Source organism: Pholis gunnellus (assembly GCF_910591455.1).
Source record: "Pholis gunnellus genome assembly, chromosome: 18".
Lineage (NCBI taxonomy): Eukaryota > Metazoa > Chordata > Actinopteri > Perciformes > Pholidae > Pholis > Pholis gunnellus.
The window spans coordinates 3,861,567-3,879,191 of record NC_136545.1 but is presented as its reverse complement, the minus strand read 5'-3'; the positions used below and the strand labels follow the sequence as shown (position 1 = coordinate 3,879,191).

Sequence of the window (17,625 nt, the reverse complement as noted above, 5' to 3'; positions counted from 1 at the left end):
GTGTGGTGAAGGACTTCAACGATTGGCTCATTTTCTGTCAGTCGACAAATCTTTTCAGCAACTTGAACTGATTACACTTCAATCCTCAAGTCCTCCAACCAGCAGCACATTGACCGCTAAGACTTTCATGCAAAATGTCCCAAAATCCCAAAACCTGATAAATTAATTAACTCATTGATTAATTATTGATAAAATCAACAAAAGGATATAATAGTGATCATCGTGCTCTTTCTGCAAAAAACACTAATTTCAGCAACACTTTAATTGAAGTCCCTCAATCATTTCCAAGGAGTATATGAAACACGTAATAATAGTGTATTACACTATCATATAGCAGTACGCACTGTTTATTAATGCATTTGTTAGTAACAATAACTATGGTCACCCTTAAGTGGAGGCTGCTGTATATGAACAAAATATATAGTTACAAGCACTCCTACTTACTCATAATGCTTTATAACATTAATCGTAACACATTATATAATGACTTATAAGTTCAAGAATCATAATTGCTGGTCACTCACTGACATATTTTTTGTTCAAGGATTGTAGTGTGTTATAATTCCCATAGCTGTAATATGTTATAATCTTGTTATAATGCATTATAATGTGATTATACGTTACGTTTGCTTTAATCTATGAAAGAACAACACATGAAATGTTGTAAATTAATTTTCAATTGACTTATAGCAAACAACGACCACTTAAAATAACATTTGAATGCATTATATTAGTAATCAAAATGCGTTGTAAAAATATTATAATGTATTAAAACTATGAGAATTATAATACACTACATGCTTGCAAAAGAAATATCAGTGACTGACCAGCAATTATGAAGCATTATGATACTTGACTTTATAAAAGGCTTTATAATGTGTTATGACTACTGGTAAGTGCTTATAACTGTAATTACACAGTGCTATAAGCGGATTAAAACACATTATAAGTATGATTATTATAGCAATATAGCATTCTGGGCGTTACCAAAATGTCTTCATAGGACAAGTTATAAATGTTGTCATATATAGACCATTAATAAACACTTAAAATGGTAGCTGCATGCAACCATACCATAGTGTGTTATAAACCATTTACAAAATGTGCATACTGCTTAGAAATGTTAAAAGGGGAAAAATAAAGTAAAAAAGGCAGGATTGGATTTGTTGTTGTTTTTTGTTACATTACCCATTTGTTTGTATTGAGAAGAGTATTATTTAGAAGGTATTAGTATCTCTTCTGGCATGAAACTCTTTCAGCCAATTCCTAAAAAACAGGAACCGACAACAAAAAGCCGACAGCTGTTTGCGTCCGGCTCCGACAGCAGCATCGGCTTCACCTCCGCAAATTCACAAAACCTGGCAACGTGTGCAGCTTTTCTTCCTCCTACAACTCCACGTTTCTCAGGACTACCGTCCTTTCAAACCCGCTAAAGAGAGAACAACCTCCAGCCGGCAGCCGAGCACCATCGACTGGTGACAGCCCCAGATAGATCCAACATAATCGCCGATAAACCAATCAAATGATGCATTAATAAAAGGGAAATCTAATGTTATTCTGTTTTTATATGGATGGTTTATATTCTCTTCCTTTTTTAGTCAAAAGTATTGGCTTTGTGCTGTCAAAGATTAAGAAAAGAAGAAGCATTTATACAACTACATTTCTTTACATTAAGAACGATTGATGTCTTTTTAATTATTTTTTTATTCTAGCATGAAATTCGTCCAGTCGACTCCCCCCAAAAATAGGAACCAACGAGAAAAAGCCGACAGCTGTCTGTGTCCAGCTCGGCTCCGACATCTTCACCCTGACAAACCCACAGAACCTGGCAACGTGTGCAGCTCTTTCCACGTCTGCTACTAAACCAGCTCAGCCATTCCAAACACGCTGGAGCATCAGCAGCCCTTCTTCTTCCGACATACACACTCGTCGGAGCAGCGATAATACCGCAGCAGTAATAAGGAAAACAATCATGTTATCACTTACTGAGGACGGCAAGCCGGGAGGGACCTTCCGCACTTTCTTTGGGTGAACCTCTGAAAGAGAAAAGAAAAAACAACAAAACAATTCATGAGGGTTTAACAGGCCAAGAGGCTTTTTATTCTCTCTCTTTTGAAAAAGGAGATTCTGCTTTTTATTTGTTTTGATATAATCGATCACCCGCAGAGGAAAAAGAGCGAGGCCACTTTTCCCACCGCAGTCGATAGATTTGACAAAGAAAGCTGTCACTGCAAACAAGCGCGACACAATACGTCGCAGCAAATAAAAAAGACGGAATACAAAAAAGGACAGGGTTGATTTTTTTATCTTTTTCTTTTTGGTTCGATAAAAGGAAGCAGGGCAGCTTTTGACATGTTTATATTATTTTTCAGGGTTTCTCTCAAGGGGAGCGAGGGAGCGGTCTATTAACTGGGAAGGTGAGACTTTGATGGAAAAATGAAAGAGTGCCTTTTTTTTTTAAATTGGCCCAGAGTCGTAGTCGTGTGTGTGTGTGTGTGTGTGTGTGTGTGTGTGTGTGTGTGTGTGTGTGTCCTTCCAAGGCTAGCGCTACCAAGGCTACACCGCGGCCACTATTGTCCTGCTTTCTAAGAGATTTCCCCGTATTTATTTTTTTGCTTAAATTCCCCTTTCAAAACAGACACACGGACCAACAGGACGGTCACACGCGGACACATACTCACAATGCTCGGCCTTCTAAAAAAAGAAAACACACAGCGGTTACGAACTGCGATTAGTCCAGGTTAAAAGGTTTCACCAAGGTCACAGAAAAAAAAGTTTCCGTTTGGATTCAGCAAATGACAGCAGGTTTAGGCTGTAATGACGCGCTGCTTTATTTCTTCAGTCTAAAAAATTTGAATTTTAAGAATTTACAGTAAAGTTGAGGCATAGTAGAGAAAACTGTGAATTTCCACAGGCACTGTTCCTGTAGCTCATAATCTGGGATATCATTTGTCTTAGATTTTGTGTTCAGACTGTGCAGCAGAACATCCAGAGATTTAGACATTGATGATGCAAAAAAAAAAAGAAGAAAATCATAAATAGATAATATATGTTGTTCCCAACATTGTTTTAGCAATTTGTATGAATCAAAAGTATCTTTACAAAAAACACAAAAGAAAGCAGATCATCATCAGTATAATATTTATAATAATAGTAATAATAATACATTTATTTTATATTTTATTTTATTTATTACATTATTTTATTTTATGTTATATATTTGACTTTATTATTAATACCATGATTATTGTTACTATTATTATTATTACTAGTAGTATTATTAAGAAAATGTAAAAATGTTTTATTTATATTATTATTTATTGTCTATAAATTGAATAAAAGAACTTGAAAACACACCAAGCTCACATTACCAACTGTATGTTCCAAGAAGCACACTTTGGCCCAGCGTGGGGGGGCTCGACATGCTGATGGGGTTGACAGCGATTACTAAAACAAATGTTTTAAATGTGTTTTTCCGATGCCGGTGCTTATAGGGTCCACGTAGCTGAACCTAATTGAGTTCATTTTGTTGTAATTTTGGAGGCTGAGTTGTAAAGCGCTATTGAATTGCATTATGTTTCTAATATTTTGTCCAGCCCATTTATCAACTCTCCATTTAGTTGACTAGAGCTGAAAAAAATAGAAAAAAAAAGAACTAATTGCGATTATTTTGACTGATATTGCAACTGCGATATGATTTGTGATATTACAGGGAATGATTTCATTGAAACAAGTATTGAAATGATGATGGTGTGGTTTTAGCAGAGGAAAGCAGCGTAATGACGTCACTGCGTCTCTCCGTGTGCGTTCATGGGGACCGTGTCATGCGAGTGTGTTGGCGGGGCGTCTCACCCATGGCGTCCATAGGCAGCGTTCTCCTCCGCGGGTTGGAGCCGTAGTGCTGGTAGTACTGACCGGCCGGCTTGGTGGGCGATGCTGCGCCGGGACTCCCCAAACCCATCTCGCCCCCCAGTATCGACTGGTCGAGAGACAGAAACAGAAACAGAGAGAGAGAGATTGTCAATCACGTGACCTTGTGACTCAAAGACCAGGAAGGACGCATCATTCTTTCACAAAGGAATTAAAACAAAGCAAGATAACATATTTCTAAATTTGAAGACAAGCCAGTCATAACGGAATACGAGATGACCTGACATCCTTTAAAACGATCATGTGACTCGGCGCAACCAAGGAGATTTTTCAGTGTGTTGGAGTTCAGCTGCTTTACTAGAATGTTGGAGTTATCCAAAATTCAATCTTGAGGCAGCTTGAAATGTTGTCAGTTTAGAATTGTGTGGAAAGTCTGAGATAGCAACCATCAAATCAAGTATTGATCGCTGGAATGTTACTTGAAATGTAGAGGATGCTTAACAATGATGTTGAAAATGACTGGATTGGAGAGTACTGTTTCATTCAACTGTCAGCATGTTGAGCTGAAAAGTGAACGGAAGCTGGAATGTTGAGGACAATTGAGAATATTGGAATTATTTGTAACAATTACCCAGAATGCTTGAAAGTGTTGATGTGGAAGGAAATGTCGACCATAATCAGATGGTCCCAATCGGAGCATTGAGGATAACTGGGATGATTCTGAAGTATGTCAGTTAAGTGGAAGACAGTTATTATTGAATGTTGACAGAAGAATGTTCTGGAATACTTGTCGGGATGCTGAACACGGTTGGAATGTTAGTAATGCTGCGGAATGTCAGTCTGTTGAAGATTATTGTCAATACACAGTGCTTTTAACCCTCACGGGGCCTACTATGCAATCAGACAACCGTCTTTGATGATACAATATCATGAATGTAAGTGTTATACCCATCATACATGAAGCAAATTGGTGGTATTAGCATTACATGTGTAAAGGTATGGAAGTCCACATCTGCCAATGTCAAAATAAAATAATTTAATCAAATTGAAATTTCCTTTTCTGTGTGAGTCTGACGACATTAAAATGGACGAAGACAACAATTTACATTCCACTAACAATTTTTTTTGTGGGGTCAAAAGCACAAAAAACATAAAAACAGACAGATAGATCAACATCAGAGAGACAAATAAATAAATAAATAGCCCCTCCCCTTGGATTTGATTTAGAAGCCGTCTCACGTCCAGGAACCGAGCCTACCTCCGACACCTCGCCGATAGCGACAAAATGAACCGGCAGTATTTACCTCCGTGAGAGCCGCCTCATGCCGCTCAGCGTGGAGAACGTTCAGTTCACTTGGTGGCTCCTCCGCGGCTCAGAGTCTTTACTTCTCCTCTCTGCTGCCTCTTCCCTCCTCTAACTCTGTGACTCTGTTTACGGCTCGAACTTAGCAAACCGCTCACACATTGTCCCCGCTAATTAAGTTCAATGATTCGGCGGCAACAAGTGGCGTCTGGGCTGATTAAAAAAAAAGGGAAGAGAGCGTGAGAATAAAAGACACAGTGAAGGATGGAGAGGTTTTTTTTCCCTTTTTTAGCAAGAAGGGAAGAGGTGAAAAAGAGCCTCCGACCCCCTCCCCCCTCCCTTAAATAGACTCCACCACTACTCCGTAAAAGAGTAGACTTTTTCTCAGCTTTCTCGTTAAGTAATTAGCGAGCACTGTGTTTAAAGCAAAGGGGGGATAGTGCACTTGGAGGGGGGGATGGGGGTGGTATGGATGGATGTTTTTCGGGGGCTAATCTGAATTCTGATCAGTCGCGTCCGTCCTCTGAAAACAAGAGTTAGCTTGGCACTGCCGGGCCAAGTAAAGGCTTTTCTCATGCTAAGCAGGGCCTAAGTAGGCCAATTACAGGGCCAGCCTCGGCCTCAGAGCCATTCTCCGGCTTAAAACAAAAGGGCCCTTGTCTTAAATAAAGTCAGTCACACACACACACACGCACAAAGAGACGGAGAGGGAGTCAGACACAAAAGGCACACACATACACACACACACACACACACATACACGCACACACAGTCACACAGTCACACACTGATTCAGTCATCCTGTTCCTCTGTCCATGTGTGTTTCAGTGTGTGTCGTTGGGGGTAAAAGGGGGTTCCCACTAAAACAAAAAAGGTCTCATTGATTGTGGCGCTTTTCCTTTCTTTTCTTTTCTTTTTTTTTTTCTTCTCGCACTCGAGCATCGATGCCAGACCGGGCCAGACCGGTCACCCCGGCAACGAGACGAGGCTGGAGGAGAGGCAAAATACCCGTCTCTCTCTCTCCCTCTCTCTCTCTCTCTCTCTCTCTCTCTCTCTCTCTATCCGTCTCTCTTTACCTGCTTGTCTAGTCGTCTCTCGCCAATCGCACTTCATTACACACTTATCTGCACAATACAATTGTGTTATTACGGGTACCAAGATTCAATAGATAGTTAGATTGTGTTAAAGGAGTATTCTAGCAATTAAGTGTTTCACTTGCATAAAGTTGGATGGCCAGCGGGAGAAAGATTGGTAAAAAAGCAGCAGAGACCCAGCTATCCTGACCTTTATGGGTGAAGCTCCAAAGACACTGGCTCCTACATTTCCCAAAATGCAATGGACCCCCCCCGTCTGGTAAATGATCAGATATTTCAACACAGGCTGTCTGTTATGAAGTTAAGTCAAGATGTGTAGCTGCTGTCATGAGAAATAGAGGTTTCCAACGGTCCAAAACAGACCTAGTGACACTTGACATGCATTAAGAGAAGAGACCTCTTACAAGTGACAAGTGGAAGAAGCAAGTTAATTAGACCTGGTTCAAAGTGCAGCAGCCACAGTCAAAAAGAGCAGCGATACACGTCATCTGTCCTGCCCTAAAACTAGATGAAGGCTGCGGTCGCATAGGCCGAAAAATGACATCTAGTGTCGTTTCCTGACTCCTTATTTTTTTAACCCGAAGTAAACGTCATGAGGTCATGGAAGGATGTTCAAACAGTCTGACTGCACTCACACTAAGCTACGACGTGGGTGCTGTCGCGAGGAATTGTGTCATTATCTACTTTCGTTTTGGTGAAGGATGGTCCAGTGTTGCCTACGCTAAAGGAGACGAGAAAGGAATCATTGAAGCACCTTTCCTTAGCATCTAGGGAATTCAACCAGCTCTTAATAACATGGAGGCCACTTAGATACTTGTGTCATTTCACTCAGTTAGGAACATTCCCAAGAAAAAAAGGCAAGGGATCCCCAGAGTCATTAGGGTTTCTCCTCAGGGGACCGGGAAATGTGTTCGGCCAATCAGCTGGTCCGAGAGATGCATGACTCCCTGCTCTGCGTAGCTCCACAAAGATAATTATATGTATCTTCATATATATATATATTTCCATCCATACCCTGTTGTGGGTTCACTCCTCCTCGCTTCTTCACTCTGTCTCTCTCTGATGCTGTTTCTCTCTCTCTCTCTCTCTCTCTCACACACACACACACACACACACACACACACACACACACACACACACACAGAGGTCTGTTTCTCACAGAGCTGACTGGGCTTCGGTACCCAGCTGCTCACAGAGATGATATTAACTAAGATAGATTACCAGGGAGGGAGAGAGAGAGAGAGAGAGAGAGAGAGGGAGGGAGGGAGAGAGAGAGGGAGAGAGAGAGAGAGCGAGAGAGAGAGAGAGAGAGGCTGAGAGAGGGAGAGAGAGAGAGAGAGGCAGAGAGAGGGAGAGAGAGAGGTATAAAGAAGCAGAAAGAGAAATCAGAAAAAAGAGAACAGGAAGTCTGAAGAAGACGGGGACGGAGAGAAAGAGCAACAAATGACAAAAATAGAAGATTTTGTGAGAGAGACAGAGAGAAGAGAGACAGAGCAGCAATCAGAAGGGAGACAGACTTGAAAAGAACAAAATAAAAAAGTTTTAAGGACAAATGGATGACTGTAATGTGCCCCTAAAATGACAGGTTAACTTTTTGTTTTACATTTCTCTTTGTCTACAGATCAAACAAGCGAAATATAAAATGGGAATTTGGTGAGCTTGAGAGATGTTGGTCTGCGTATTTTTTTCAGCTTTGGACAGAGCCAGGCTATAGCTTTCTCTATACACGCTGCCAGTCTCTATGCTAAGCTAGGCTAACCACATCCTGACTCTAGCTTTCTACTAAAAGTGATAGTTGGGGTCTTTTTAATGTGAAGTTGTATGAGGTAATCATCCACAGTCCAGTTTGAAGGGAAAAGCAACGTACTGCTGTGGACGGGGGAGGCAGCAAAACATACTGTAGCCTAAAACAAAGGCTGACCTAAAGAAATCAATACCAGTTTAACTATATTTTGAATGTTTTGGCCGGCTTACCTTGCCATGGGACAGCTATACAGTCTATGTTTCCCACGGGGGAACTGAAGTGGTTTTCTATGCTCTCAGCAAAGCTACCAGACTCCATTGCAAGAGGTAGACCAGCAACCCCCCCCCCCCGTCCCGTGTTCTGCGAGGTAAAATTACAGTCTTTTGGCTTCAGTTCCCAGTCTCATGACAAAGTAAATATTGTAAATATAGCATACGCTTTAACTGATATGGAATTTTTTGGTGGGGCATTTCTTCTAGGTGCCCCCGTAGACAGCAGTACATCACTTTGCTCCCGTGCGGTAACTCCTGTGTGCTTCTCCAAGCCGGAGGCAGGCCGACCTCCATCTGTAGGTAATAACACACTGACTGTGGATAAGAACCTCATACAACCCCACTTCAAAAGATCCAAACTACCCCTTTAACACACATGACGGGAGAGTGGTATCTTTGGTATCACTTCACTTTACTGTCCTTCCAGGATATTCACTTTTAAATCAGCGAAAGAGACATTTCTTATCAACAGAACATGATTGTTTTTCTGTCCTCCTCTGTTTTACTGCCCCCTCCCTCGTTTTCCCACTCCTCAATTTATATCTCAACCCTCTGTCCCTGACTAAAAAAAATAAACACTCAGATGTCATCAATTTACACCATCGCGACTATGAGCGACACAGAGAGAGAGACAGAGAGACGGAGAGAGAGAGAGAGAGAGAGAGAGAGAGAGAGAGGGGACAGGAAGAAGTCATTAATTACCAGGAAGTGCTGGCGAGGCAGCGGTGCACCTGTATGCCAGCTTCGCTCCAGCTGACACACACACATATGTGTACACATTTCTGCACACACACACACACACACACACACACACACACACTCCTGAGGGAGCGAGGCCCTGAGGCTGCTACCAGAAACAGAAAGGAACCAGCAGAGACGAACGAATAAAACTGGACTCACGGAGCCAAATGACTGTAACCGCACGTCACACATCGGATATTATACACATCGAGGGTTACATCTGACATATCAATTTAATCATTTACTGTGTTAAACGACTAAAATAGTGGAAAAAGGTTCTCGGAGCCCAAAGTGAGGATGGAAGACATTCAGTTTACGGGATAAACCAGAGAAAAGCAGGACATGCTCACATGTATTCTTTCTTGACTTAATTATGGAAGTTCAGTAGTGATTAACATGCTGATCAACTAATTAATCATTTGTTCTTAGCACTATGGTGAAATTAAAATGTTTGTATCCCTTTGTGATCCATTAAAATCATTGAATCAATCATGCTATACTCTATTTTTCACCTGTTTTGTTTTAAGTCATGTTGTTCCTTCGTGTGAAACGCTTGATGCTGTCATCTTGACCAGCGCTCCCTTGAAAAAGAGATTTTGAATGACTGAGGACTGGTGGTGCGACAGTACAATGGTCTTTAAGGGACACTTCCCGGTTGCTTGTGATAAAGAAAATAAATGTGTATTTGATTGGCAACTAAATCTTAATACAGTGTAAAAACGGAAAATGGAAAGACGGGAAAACGTGATCCTGAAACACAACATTATCGGTAAGCGTCGTCAGATACTGAAAACGTATCCATATCATGTGTTTCTTCACGCCATATGCTGGATATGATAGGATGAAGGGGCCTTTTAGAGGGACATTAACTGTCTTTGACACTATAAATGCATAAATATTAAGAGGGAGTGACTCCTTATGGGAAATCTAACAGTTCGGAGCATCTACTTCACTACTTACCAAACACACCAAACAAACCAAACATTTTGACAATAAACCCTGAATTATTAAAGATGTATCACTGCTACAGTTACAGGGTCAGTCCCCTTGAGCAAGGCACTACCACTGCCAAGGATAGAGGTTGGGTTCCCTCTGCAGTGAAAATGGGCTGATCCTAAGTCTCACCCCCCTCCTAGTTACTGTTGCTAAGTTGGACAAGCTTGGGAAAAAGGAAACATGGCGATGTCGGTTCTGTTTAGCCGGGTGCTGCAGTGTTTGTCAGATCGTTTCTGGGCACCAGCGAATGCGGTGGAAGGATACATTCACGGTCAGTCTGAGCTCAGGCGGGAGGTGGATAGCTCCGCAGCCGGACGGCAGCGGCTCCTCCTCCAGCCAGGAGCAGAGCTTCGCCTCGCTGCTTCGCCTGGGCGAATTGCTAGTATGGTCTCCCAGGACGTACTGCTTGGCCCGCTGGAGGGAAGGGAGGCGAACCAGAACCAGGATTTAAGGTGGGCTGACTGCCTGCTGCAGTAAAATTAAAGGTTTAATAAAGAGACTCTGGTGCCAGGAAACACTACTACTTGTGTCCACAGGGAACACCAACATCATTACAAAATGACTGCACACAATGCAATGTGTCCGTGACGACTGTGACACCAATGTAATGTGACTTCCTGAGCAATGTTACCCTTGAACAGATGTGACATATCTGAGTATAATCTGAGGGAAAGTTGACCGACTTCCTGCCAAGTTCCAAGTTTGCACAACTGTTATTGGAGCACAGAGCGAAAAGGGGCGGGATGTAGGAAGGGTCAATTAGCTTTACGTTGTCAACAAAGGATGTTCAAACAACCGATGACATCCAAGGTAAAGACTGAGCTGATTATGAAAAGTTAAAGTCTGAGTCAGCCAATCAGGTCACAGATCCGCCACGACAACACTAACACAGTGGCATCGGCCAATAACATCAGCACATTGGAGTCTCTGAAACACCAGCTGCAGTTTGTGTGTGTGTGTATTTGTGTGTGTTTAGAATGATGTCAGCGCAAGAAAAAAACCTCAGGGACAGATAACAGCAAACACACACACACACACACACACACACACACACACACACACACACACAAACATATCTGCCTGCAGTAGCAGTCGAAGCGGCGAGGGATTGACTTGCCAATGACAACTTCCTCCGTCTTCTAACCGCTCCACACACACACACACACACTTCACTCAAACACACATACACACACCCGAAGCAGTTCAAAGCATTCCTCCTTAATTAGCGTTCAACGCTTGGCTTGACAAATAAATAGCGATCATTTAAGAACACTAAGAGAGGAATCAGACAGCACATTACACCTCACAATATCTGGCAGCTTCCTGCACGCAATTAGAAAGAGGAGAGGGGGGGGGGGGGGGGGGGGGGGTGAAAGATGAGGGGGAGACACGGTGGATCATAGGGAAGAAATACAGAATGGTAGGAAGGAAGGAAAGGAAACTCGGAAGACAAGTGGGCAGGGTACGAAGGGGGTAAGAGAGGAGAGGAAAGGACAGAGGAGAGGGGAGAACGAAGGGAAGAAAATAGGTAAGGAAGAGACAGTAGGTGGTAAAGGAGGACAAAAAGAAAAGTAGGAAGTGAATCAGAAGTTATGGAAGTAGGGTGGTTATTAAGGAAATAAGAGAAGGAGGGGGCAAAAGAAGGACAGATGACTGGGACTGAAAGATGAAGGAAGAGCAGGAGGGAGGGAAAGGGTCACGGAATAATAAAGAAGGGAGGGACTTGTTGAAGGGGAAGAAGAAAGGATGAAAGTTGAGAAGAAGAAACAAAGATATTAGGGAGGGAAGGAGGTCAAAAGAGAACAGGGATGAGGGAAGTGAAGTGAAAGGAGGACGAGGTAGAACTGTGAGAGGAAGGGAAGGAAGGAGGGAAATAAGTGAGGGAAGGAAAAATTGACTGGTTGAGGGTAACCCCTTAACCTAACCCCAAGGAAAGGTAAGAAGGACAGAAGAAAAAGAGAGGAGATAAGTACAAACGAGGGGACGAGGGGGAGAATGAAGGAGGGAGGTAGAGACACATAAAGGGAAAAGCAGGGAGGAAAGGAAAGAGATAGGGAAGGAGACAGAAGCTAGGGAGGGCAAAAAAGAGGGAGAGGTAGAAAGGACGGAAGTAGAAAAGAGGAATCAAGTAAGAGGGACAGGAAAGAGGGTAAGAGTGAAGACGAAAAGGAGGAGGGAGAGCGAGAAGAAAACAATAAGAAGAGAGAGAGAGAACAAGGGAAAAGGAAAACAAGAGGTTGAAGCAGAGGCATTGGGAGGAAAGGGAGGGAAGAAGGGAGAGAAAAGGTAGAGAGGAAGAAGGGCAGGGGGGGATAATCAGGAAAGAATGGGGAGGAGACAGGAAGTGAATGAATGATAGATGGAGAGACAGATTTATATTTGGAGATGAAAAGCGAGATGAAAAGAGAATGAGAAATAGGCTTCCCTGCGGTGCCATCTTGAACTGATCGCTCCCATCATGCCTTAGTCCCAGCTGCCTTCACTTTGTAGTTTGTGGAGACATTTTAGTCATTATAACCAGGAACAAACACACACGGAGTGTAGAAATAAAGATTTGCAGAATGGACGTTCATATTACTGAGCAGCGCTGTTGGACATTAGAGCATTTAGCAGCGAAAGAGATATTTCCCTCAGGAGTTGGTGGAGGCCAAAAACAGAGCTTAAAGAGAGAAACTCCAAATGACTATGTCGCTTGTAACTACTGGGTGTTACTGTGGGGAACGTTTGACTAATTATGTCTTTTGCAGGGGTCACCAAAATCAACAAAAAAATGAAAGTTCCTTGCGGTAGCTATAAATAAGCAAACTATTGCCATATCAACTTGAAAGGTGATGATGTGTCAACGTCGCGCTTCCGACTTTATTCTGCTGCCGCCAGGAGGCCGAAACAAAAGCCGACATTGCAGTTTTAAAGTCAGAAGTGAGACAGCAACCTCCAGTTCTGAAAAGTGGAGCCGAAGTGCCTTGAACTTGCATTCTTTCTTATGGCAGTCAGGGAGCAACTCCTCTGGTTGTAATAAAAAGTCCTTCCTTGTATAGAAGTCTATGAGAAAATGTATGCTCTCAGTTTTTGGAGCTCAAAGCGCCAAACAACTGCATTTGGAAAACACAACAGCAATGTCTCTTTCCAGAAATCATGACCCAGTTAATCAGGGTGTTCCACAGATAGATCTTGTTGTGAGCATGTTGGGAATATGGGTAAAAGAAAACATGTATAATATATTCATTATAGGTATTTATTTTTATATTGGGCTGAACTGTCACTTTAAGACCACGCATTCATTTCCAAAAATGTCCAAGGCCTAGGTTGCATATATTTCTTATTTAAAGGAGGTTCAAGGCCTGTGGGATCCAGGAAGTTGTTGCTTCATCTGTCACAGATAAGAAGTCCTGCAGAACTGAGCTCTGATGAAGGAGGCACACATGAAAAATATCAGCTCGTTTTCCCCACATCTCATGGATCAAGACTGGTTTACTTTCACGTAAGTGTGTGTGTGTGTGTGTGTGTGTGTGTGTGTGTGTGTGTGTGTGTGTGTGTCAGCTCTGTAGTGTAGGCCTGACAGCTCAGTTCTGTTCTGTGTCTGTTACCAGCTGTTTTACTTCACTCGCAGTTTCTGTGTGTTTCTGTGTGTGTGCGTGTGTGTGTGTGTGACAGGCAGCATGCTGTTTGATGTCAGACACATCAGAGAGGGGAGAGGGTTAACTTCTCTCTAAGAGATAGAGAGTAGCTCCCTGGTTTAACTCCACGATGGCCGAGACCGATGGCAACTTGTTAGAACAAAGACTGAGTCAACTGCTGCACGAATCGATCCAATACCCTTTCTCAACCGAGTAACTCCAGCCAAAAACAAAGGCATTTCTCTCAACGCCTTGTTTTTCCACGTTAAAACGTGGTCCTTAGGTCGGACTAGCAATGTTCTAATGTGGAAAGTCCTGCCTTCAAAACTTGACATAAATCTCTATGGGGTAACTTGAAACCTGGACAGAAGGTCACACTTCCGTCCGTCGGAGAGAGGTAAGTCACTCAGGTTGATGCCACAGAAAGCCAGCGACGGCCAATGAGAGCGAACTGACTGCCAACTGCACTAACCGGATGCTGCATGCTTGTACCTTTCTAACGTTAGCTACCGTGCTAGAATGCTGAAGTGCTAATGAGCCAGGCTGACGTTGACTGGGACTAAAATAATAGAATCATGGATGACGTGACTTTGCCCTCTGCAATACCTCTTTCATCAGCTGTGATCGCGACGTGATAGGTTACGTTAGCGTTAGCCCAAGTTTTCTGCAGCCCGGCTAACGTTTTCTTCCGGAGTAACGTTTGATCACACAGGTTTCTGTGAGTCAGAATCAGAAACTGGAATTGCCACTCTGGAATTATTTAGTATAAACATTCAGTATGTGGTTGTGCGTCGTGACTGAATCGCCTGTTGTGCGTTTTTCACAATTAAAACGTTAAAGATCCGTTAAATCTGTAGTTATGTCTGGGGTCTCAAACATGTTTACGATGATAATTCTTTAGTTTATTCCAGGCATAACATTTGTATTAAAAAACATGGTATGAAATGAATGAAAAACCCATCTGTGAGAAAGCCACAAAAAGGTGAAATGGTCAAGCAAATCATTCTTATTTTATGGTATTTGGTTATACACCAAAGTATTGGACAAATTAAAACTATGACTAATGAACGCGCAAAATGAAAAGTCAGGAGTTCAAGTTATTACAGCTCATCCTCTGGAGAACATGCACACCCTTTAGCATTAAAAGACACAAATATCAACCTCATGGTGCACTCTGCTCACTGGCTCTGACTAAAAGCATTAACGTAGATATTCATTGCATTCATATTTGCAAAGACGTACATTGCAAACATTCTTAGCCAGCAAATTATACACATGACAATCGGATTAGTAGTTCATCAACTTGATCTTCACTAGAAATCATCCATGTTTTCATGACATATTTGACATATTTAAATGTTGGAAATTGATCTTTACCTCTAATGCCCAGGACTGAGATGAGCATAGCCATGGCCATTAATAATGAGCCAAAACACAAAGTCTTTATGATTTTCCTTCAATCATTTCATTTGACTTGAAAATGACAATATCAGATCCTTTGACACTGTGTGATCGATATAGTGGATATTTCCCGACAACTATACCTAAAGGAACCCAGTAGTGCCATCACGTCACAGCAGCACCGGGTGGTCCCGTGCATAGAACTGATAGCACGCACAATCTGTCAGCTGTCATAGCTGATGCGTCAACGCGCAAGCGGCACGTGTGAGCCCGGCAGTGTGGTGTGTTTGTGATCGATAGTCAAATAAAATGGCATATAAAATAGTGTCGATCTGTTCGGCCAGCAAATGAGACTAAACGACGGCTGAGAGTCTCCTGAGAGCGACGAGCAGCTGGATCAGTGTGTGTGTGTGTGTGTGTGTGTGTGTGTGTGTGTTCAGAGCTGCAGAGCAGCTGTGAGAGGAACATCTCACCACACACAGAGTTCCAAAAAGTGGATGTAAGAGGAGAGTTATTTATGATGGATAGATGGATGGATAAGAGGAGCCTTTAATGATCCCAGAGTGGGCATTCATATAATATCGCTGATATACAACGCTATGATAAAGACATGGCCGGTGAGGACAAACTATGGTCCGAGTGGTTTCATTAATATTTCCCTCCATGTAAACAGTCTTTGACTTGCCCTTGTTTTTTCTTTTTTTTTTCTTCCTGGACTTCAGACCAGCTGTTGGGGGCTTGTACTTCCTGCTGCCGCGCCATTGGTCAGAAAACAGCCAATGGGGACGGGCTCGGAGGACAGACGGACTGAAGTGATGATGAACGCGCACGCACACAACCCTCGGTAACCAGATTCCACTGTAAAGCCCACGCACAGGGACCATGAGGACTGTCGCTCACACACACACACACACACACACACACACACACACACACACTCACACACAGAGTAATGCCTTGCCTCCATACAGACACATTCCGTAGATCTGTGGAAACAGCATCGTGAGAGAGAGAGAGAGCGAGAGAGAGAGAGTGAAACGAAACAGAGAAATTAAACTCCACATGACACATGATTTATTTCACAAATGTGTTGTGAACACCTTAAAAGGGAGTCACCGAGGAAAGGGGGAAGGCCTCATGCGAGTCAGATTTACCGAACTCTCCTCACCGCACAGACTCGTTTGGGCCTGATGAATACCACCTGTTCACGAGAAGGTTTGTATTTGTGAGATTTCAACATGAGCATAATGGACCCTAAAATAGTCGTAAAAGTCCTGTTCTGCTCTGTTGGTAGGCATGTTTTACTGAGAGAAATATCGCCAACCAGTAAAAATAAGTCCTTATTTGGAAATCAATTAATCCTATAAAAAATATTATTATTATTAATTATTAGCATTATATGTATTCTTCTTATGATTGTAATTGTTACATCTATTGTTATTGTTATAATAACAATTATTACCATTATTATTATAATCATTATTAACATTATCATCATTATCATTTTTATTGTTGTTATTATTATATGAGCCTGATGGGCCATTAGCATGTGAGATTAGCTGTGGAAAGACAGACGCACACACACGACCGAACACATAATCTCCTCTGGCTCCGCCTGGCCGAGCTGACGAGAAATAGAGATGAAGACAGACGGGTGGAGTAATAACCAGAGGACTCGCTCTCTCCGCAGTCTCTTGACCCATCAGAGAGGCGTGCAGGTCAGAGGTCAGTGTGTTTGGAGAGCCCTCAGAGTGTTTTAAGGACCAGCTCGTTGAGGACTCACGAGGAGTGAACAGGAAGTTGGATGACACACCTGCCACTGTTTCAGCAGTTTAGGTGTGGCTAATGCTGAGTGGAGCCGCAGAGAATTACTAACAATTTGCTGATATGACATATACAGCATACATGATTCATATTTTGAAATGACCATATTGTTAACTCTGAACCCTAAAACCCCACCTGCGGGATCGAGAGGATCTTTTCTTTAATAATCGTTAAAACTACACCGTTTATCACAGCTAGATGTTGGGGAAACCGACATTATTGTAAAATGACCATCTTTATGATGGTCCTTGAACACATCATGCATGTCAAACACTTTTGTCAAAAAGGATCTGCCAAAACAAAGCTTAAAATTGTGATATTTCATCACAAACATGTTATTCTACATGTCTCATATCATTAAAATAAGCCGTTTGCTTTAACCAGATCCTGTAAAAAACACTCAATTCTGTGCTCCTCAGCGCTACTAGGAAGCCGTGTTTGACTCGCCAGAGACCAAAATGTTGAGTTGTCTTTATCTTCCTGATCACGGTTACTTTTCTACCTAAAATCAACCATTATTTCGTGAAATTTGGACTGAACTGCAGGCTTCTCAACACAGAGCAATGAGGAAAGGAGAGGAGAGGCTGTAAGTAGAATATGAATACCTCAATGTGTATATATATATATATATATATATATATATATATATATATAGCACGTAGAGTCTCCTTTTTCCCCTAACATTGGTCACACTTGTAGACAGAAATGTTGTATATTTAGACACATTTTTTTTCAAGTAATTTAAAGGAATTGAACTTGCATT

The 17,625-nt window shown here is 42.2% G+C and overlaps 1 protein-coding gene across 1 annotated transcript in view; it reads right to left on the bottom strand.

Moving 5' to 3' along the window:
- tcf4 (transcription factor 4) overlaps window positions 1-17,625 on the bottom strand; it is a 203,065-nt gene that overhangs the window by 79,641 nt on the left and 105,799 nt on the right. Inside the window, exons 7-8 of the mRNA XM_079178494.1 lie at window positions 3,853-3,979; window positions 1,987-2,036 (exon numbers count right to left, since the gene is read on the bottom strand). Of these exons, the coding sequence (XP_079034620.1) occupies window positions 1,987-2,036; window positions 3,853-3,979 (177 nt within the window). The remainder of the gene's footprint in view (window positions 1-1,986; window positions 2,037-3,852; window positions 3,980-17,625) is intronic.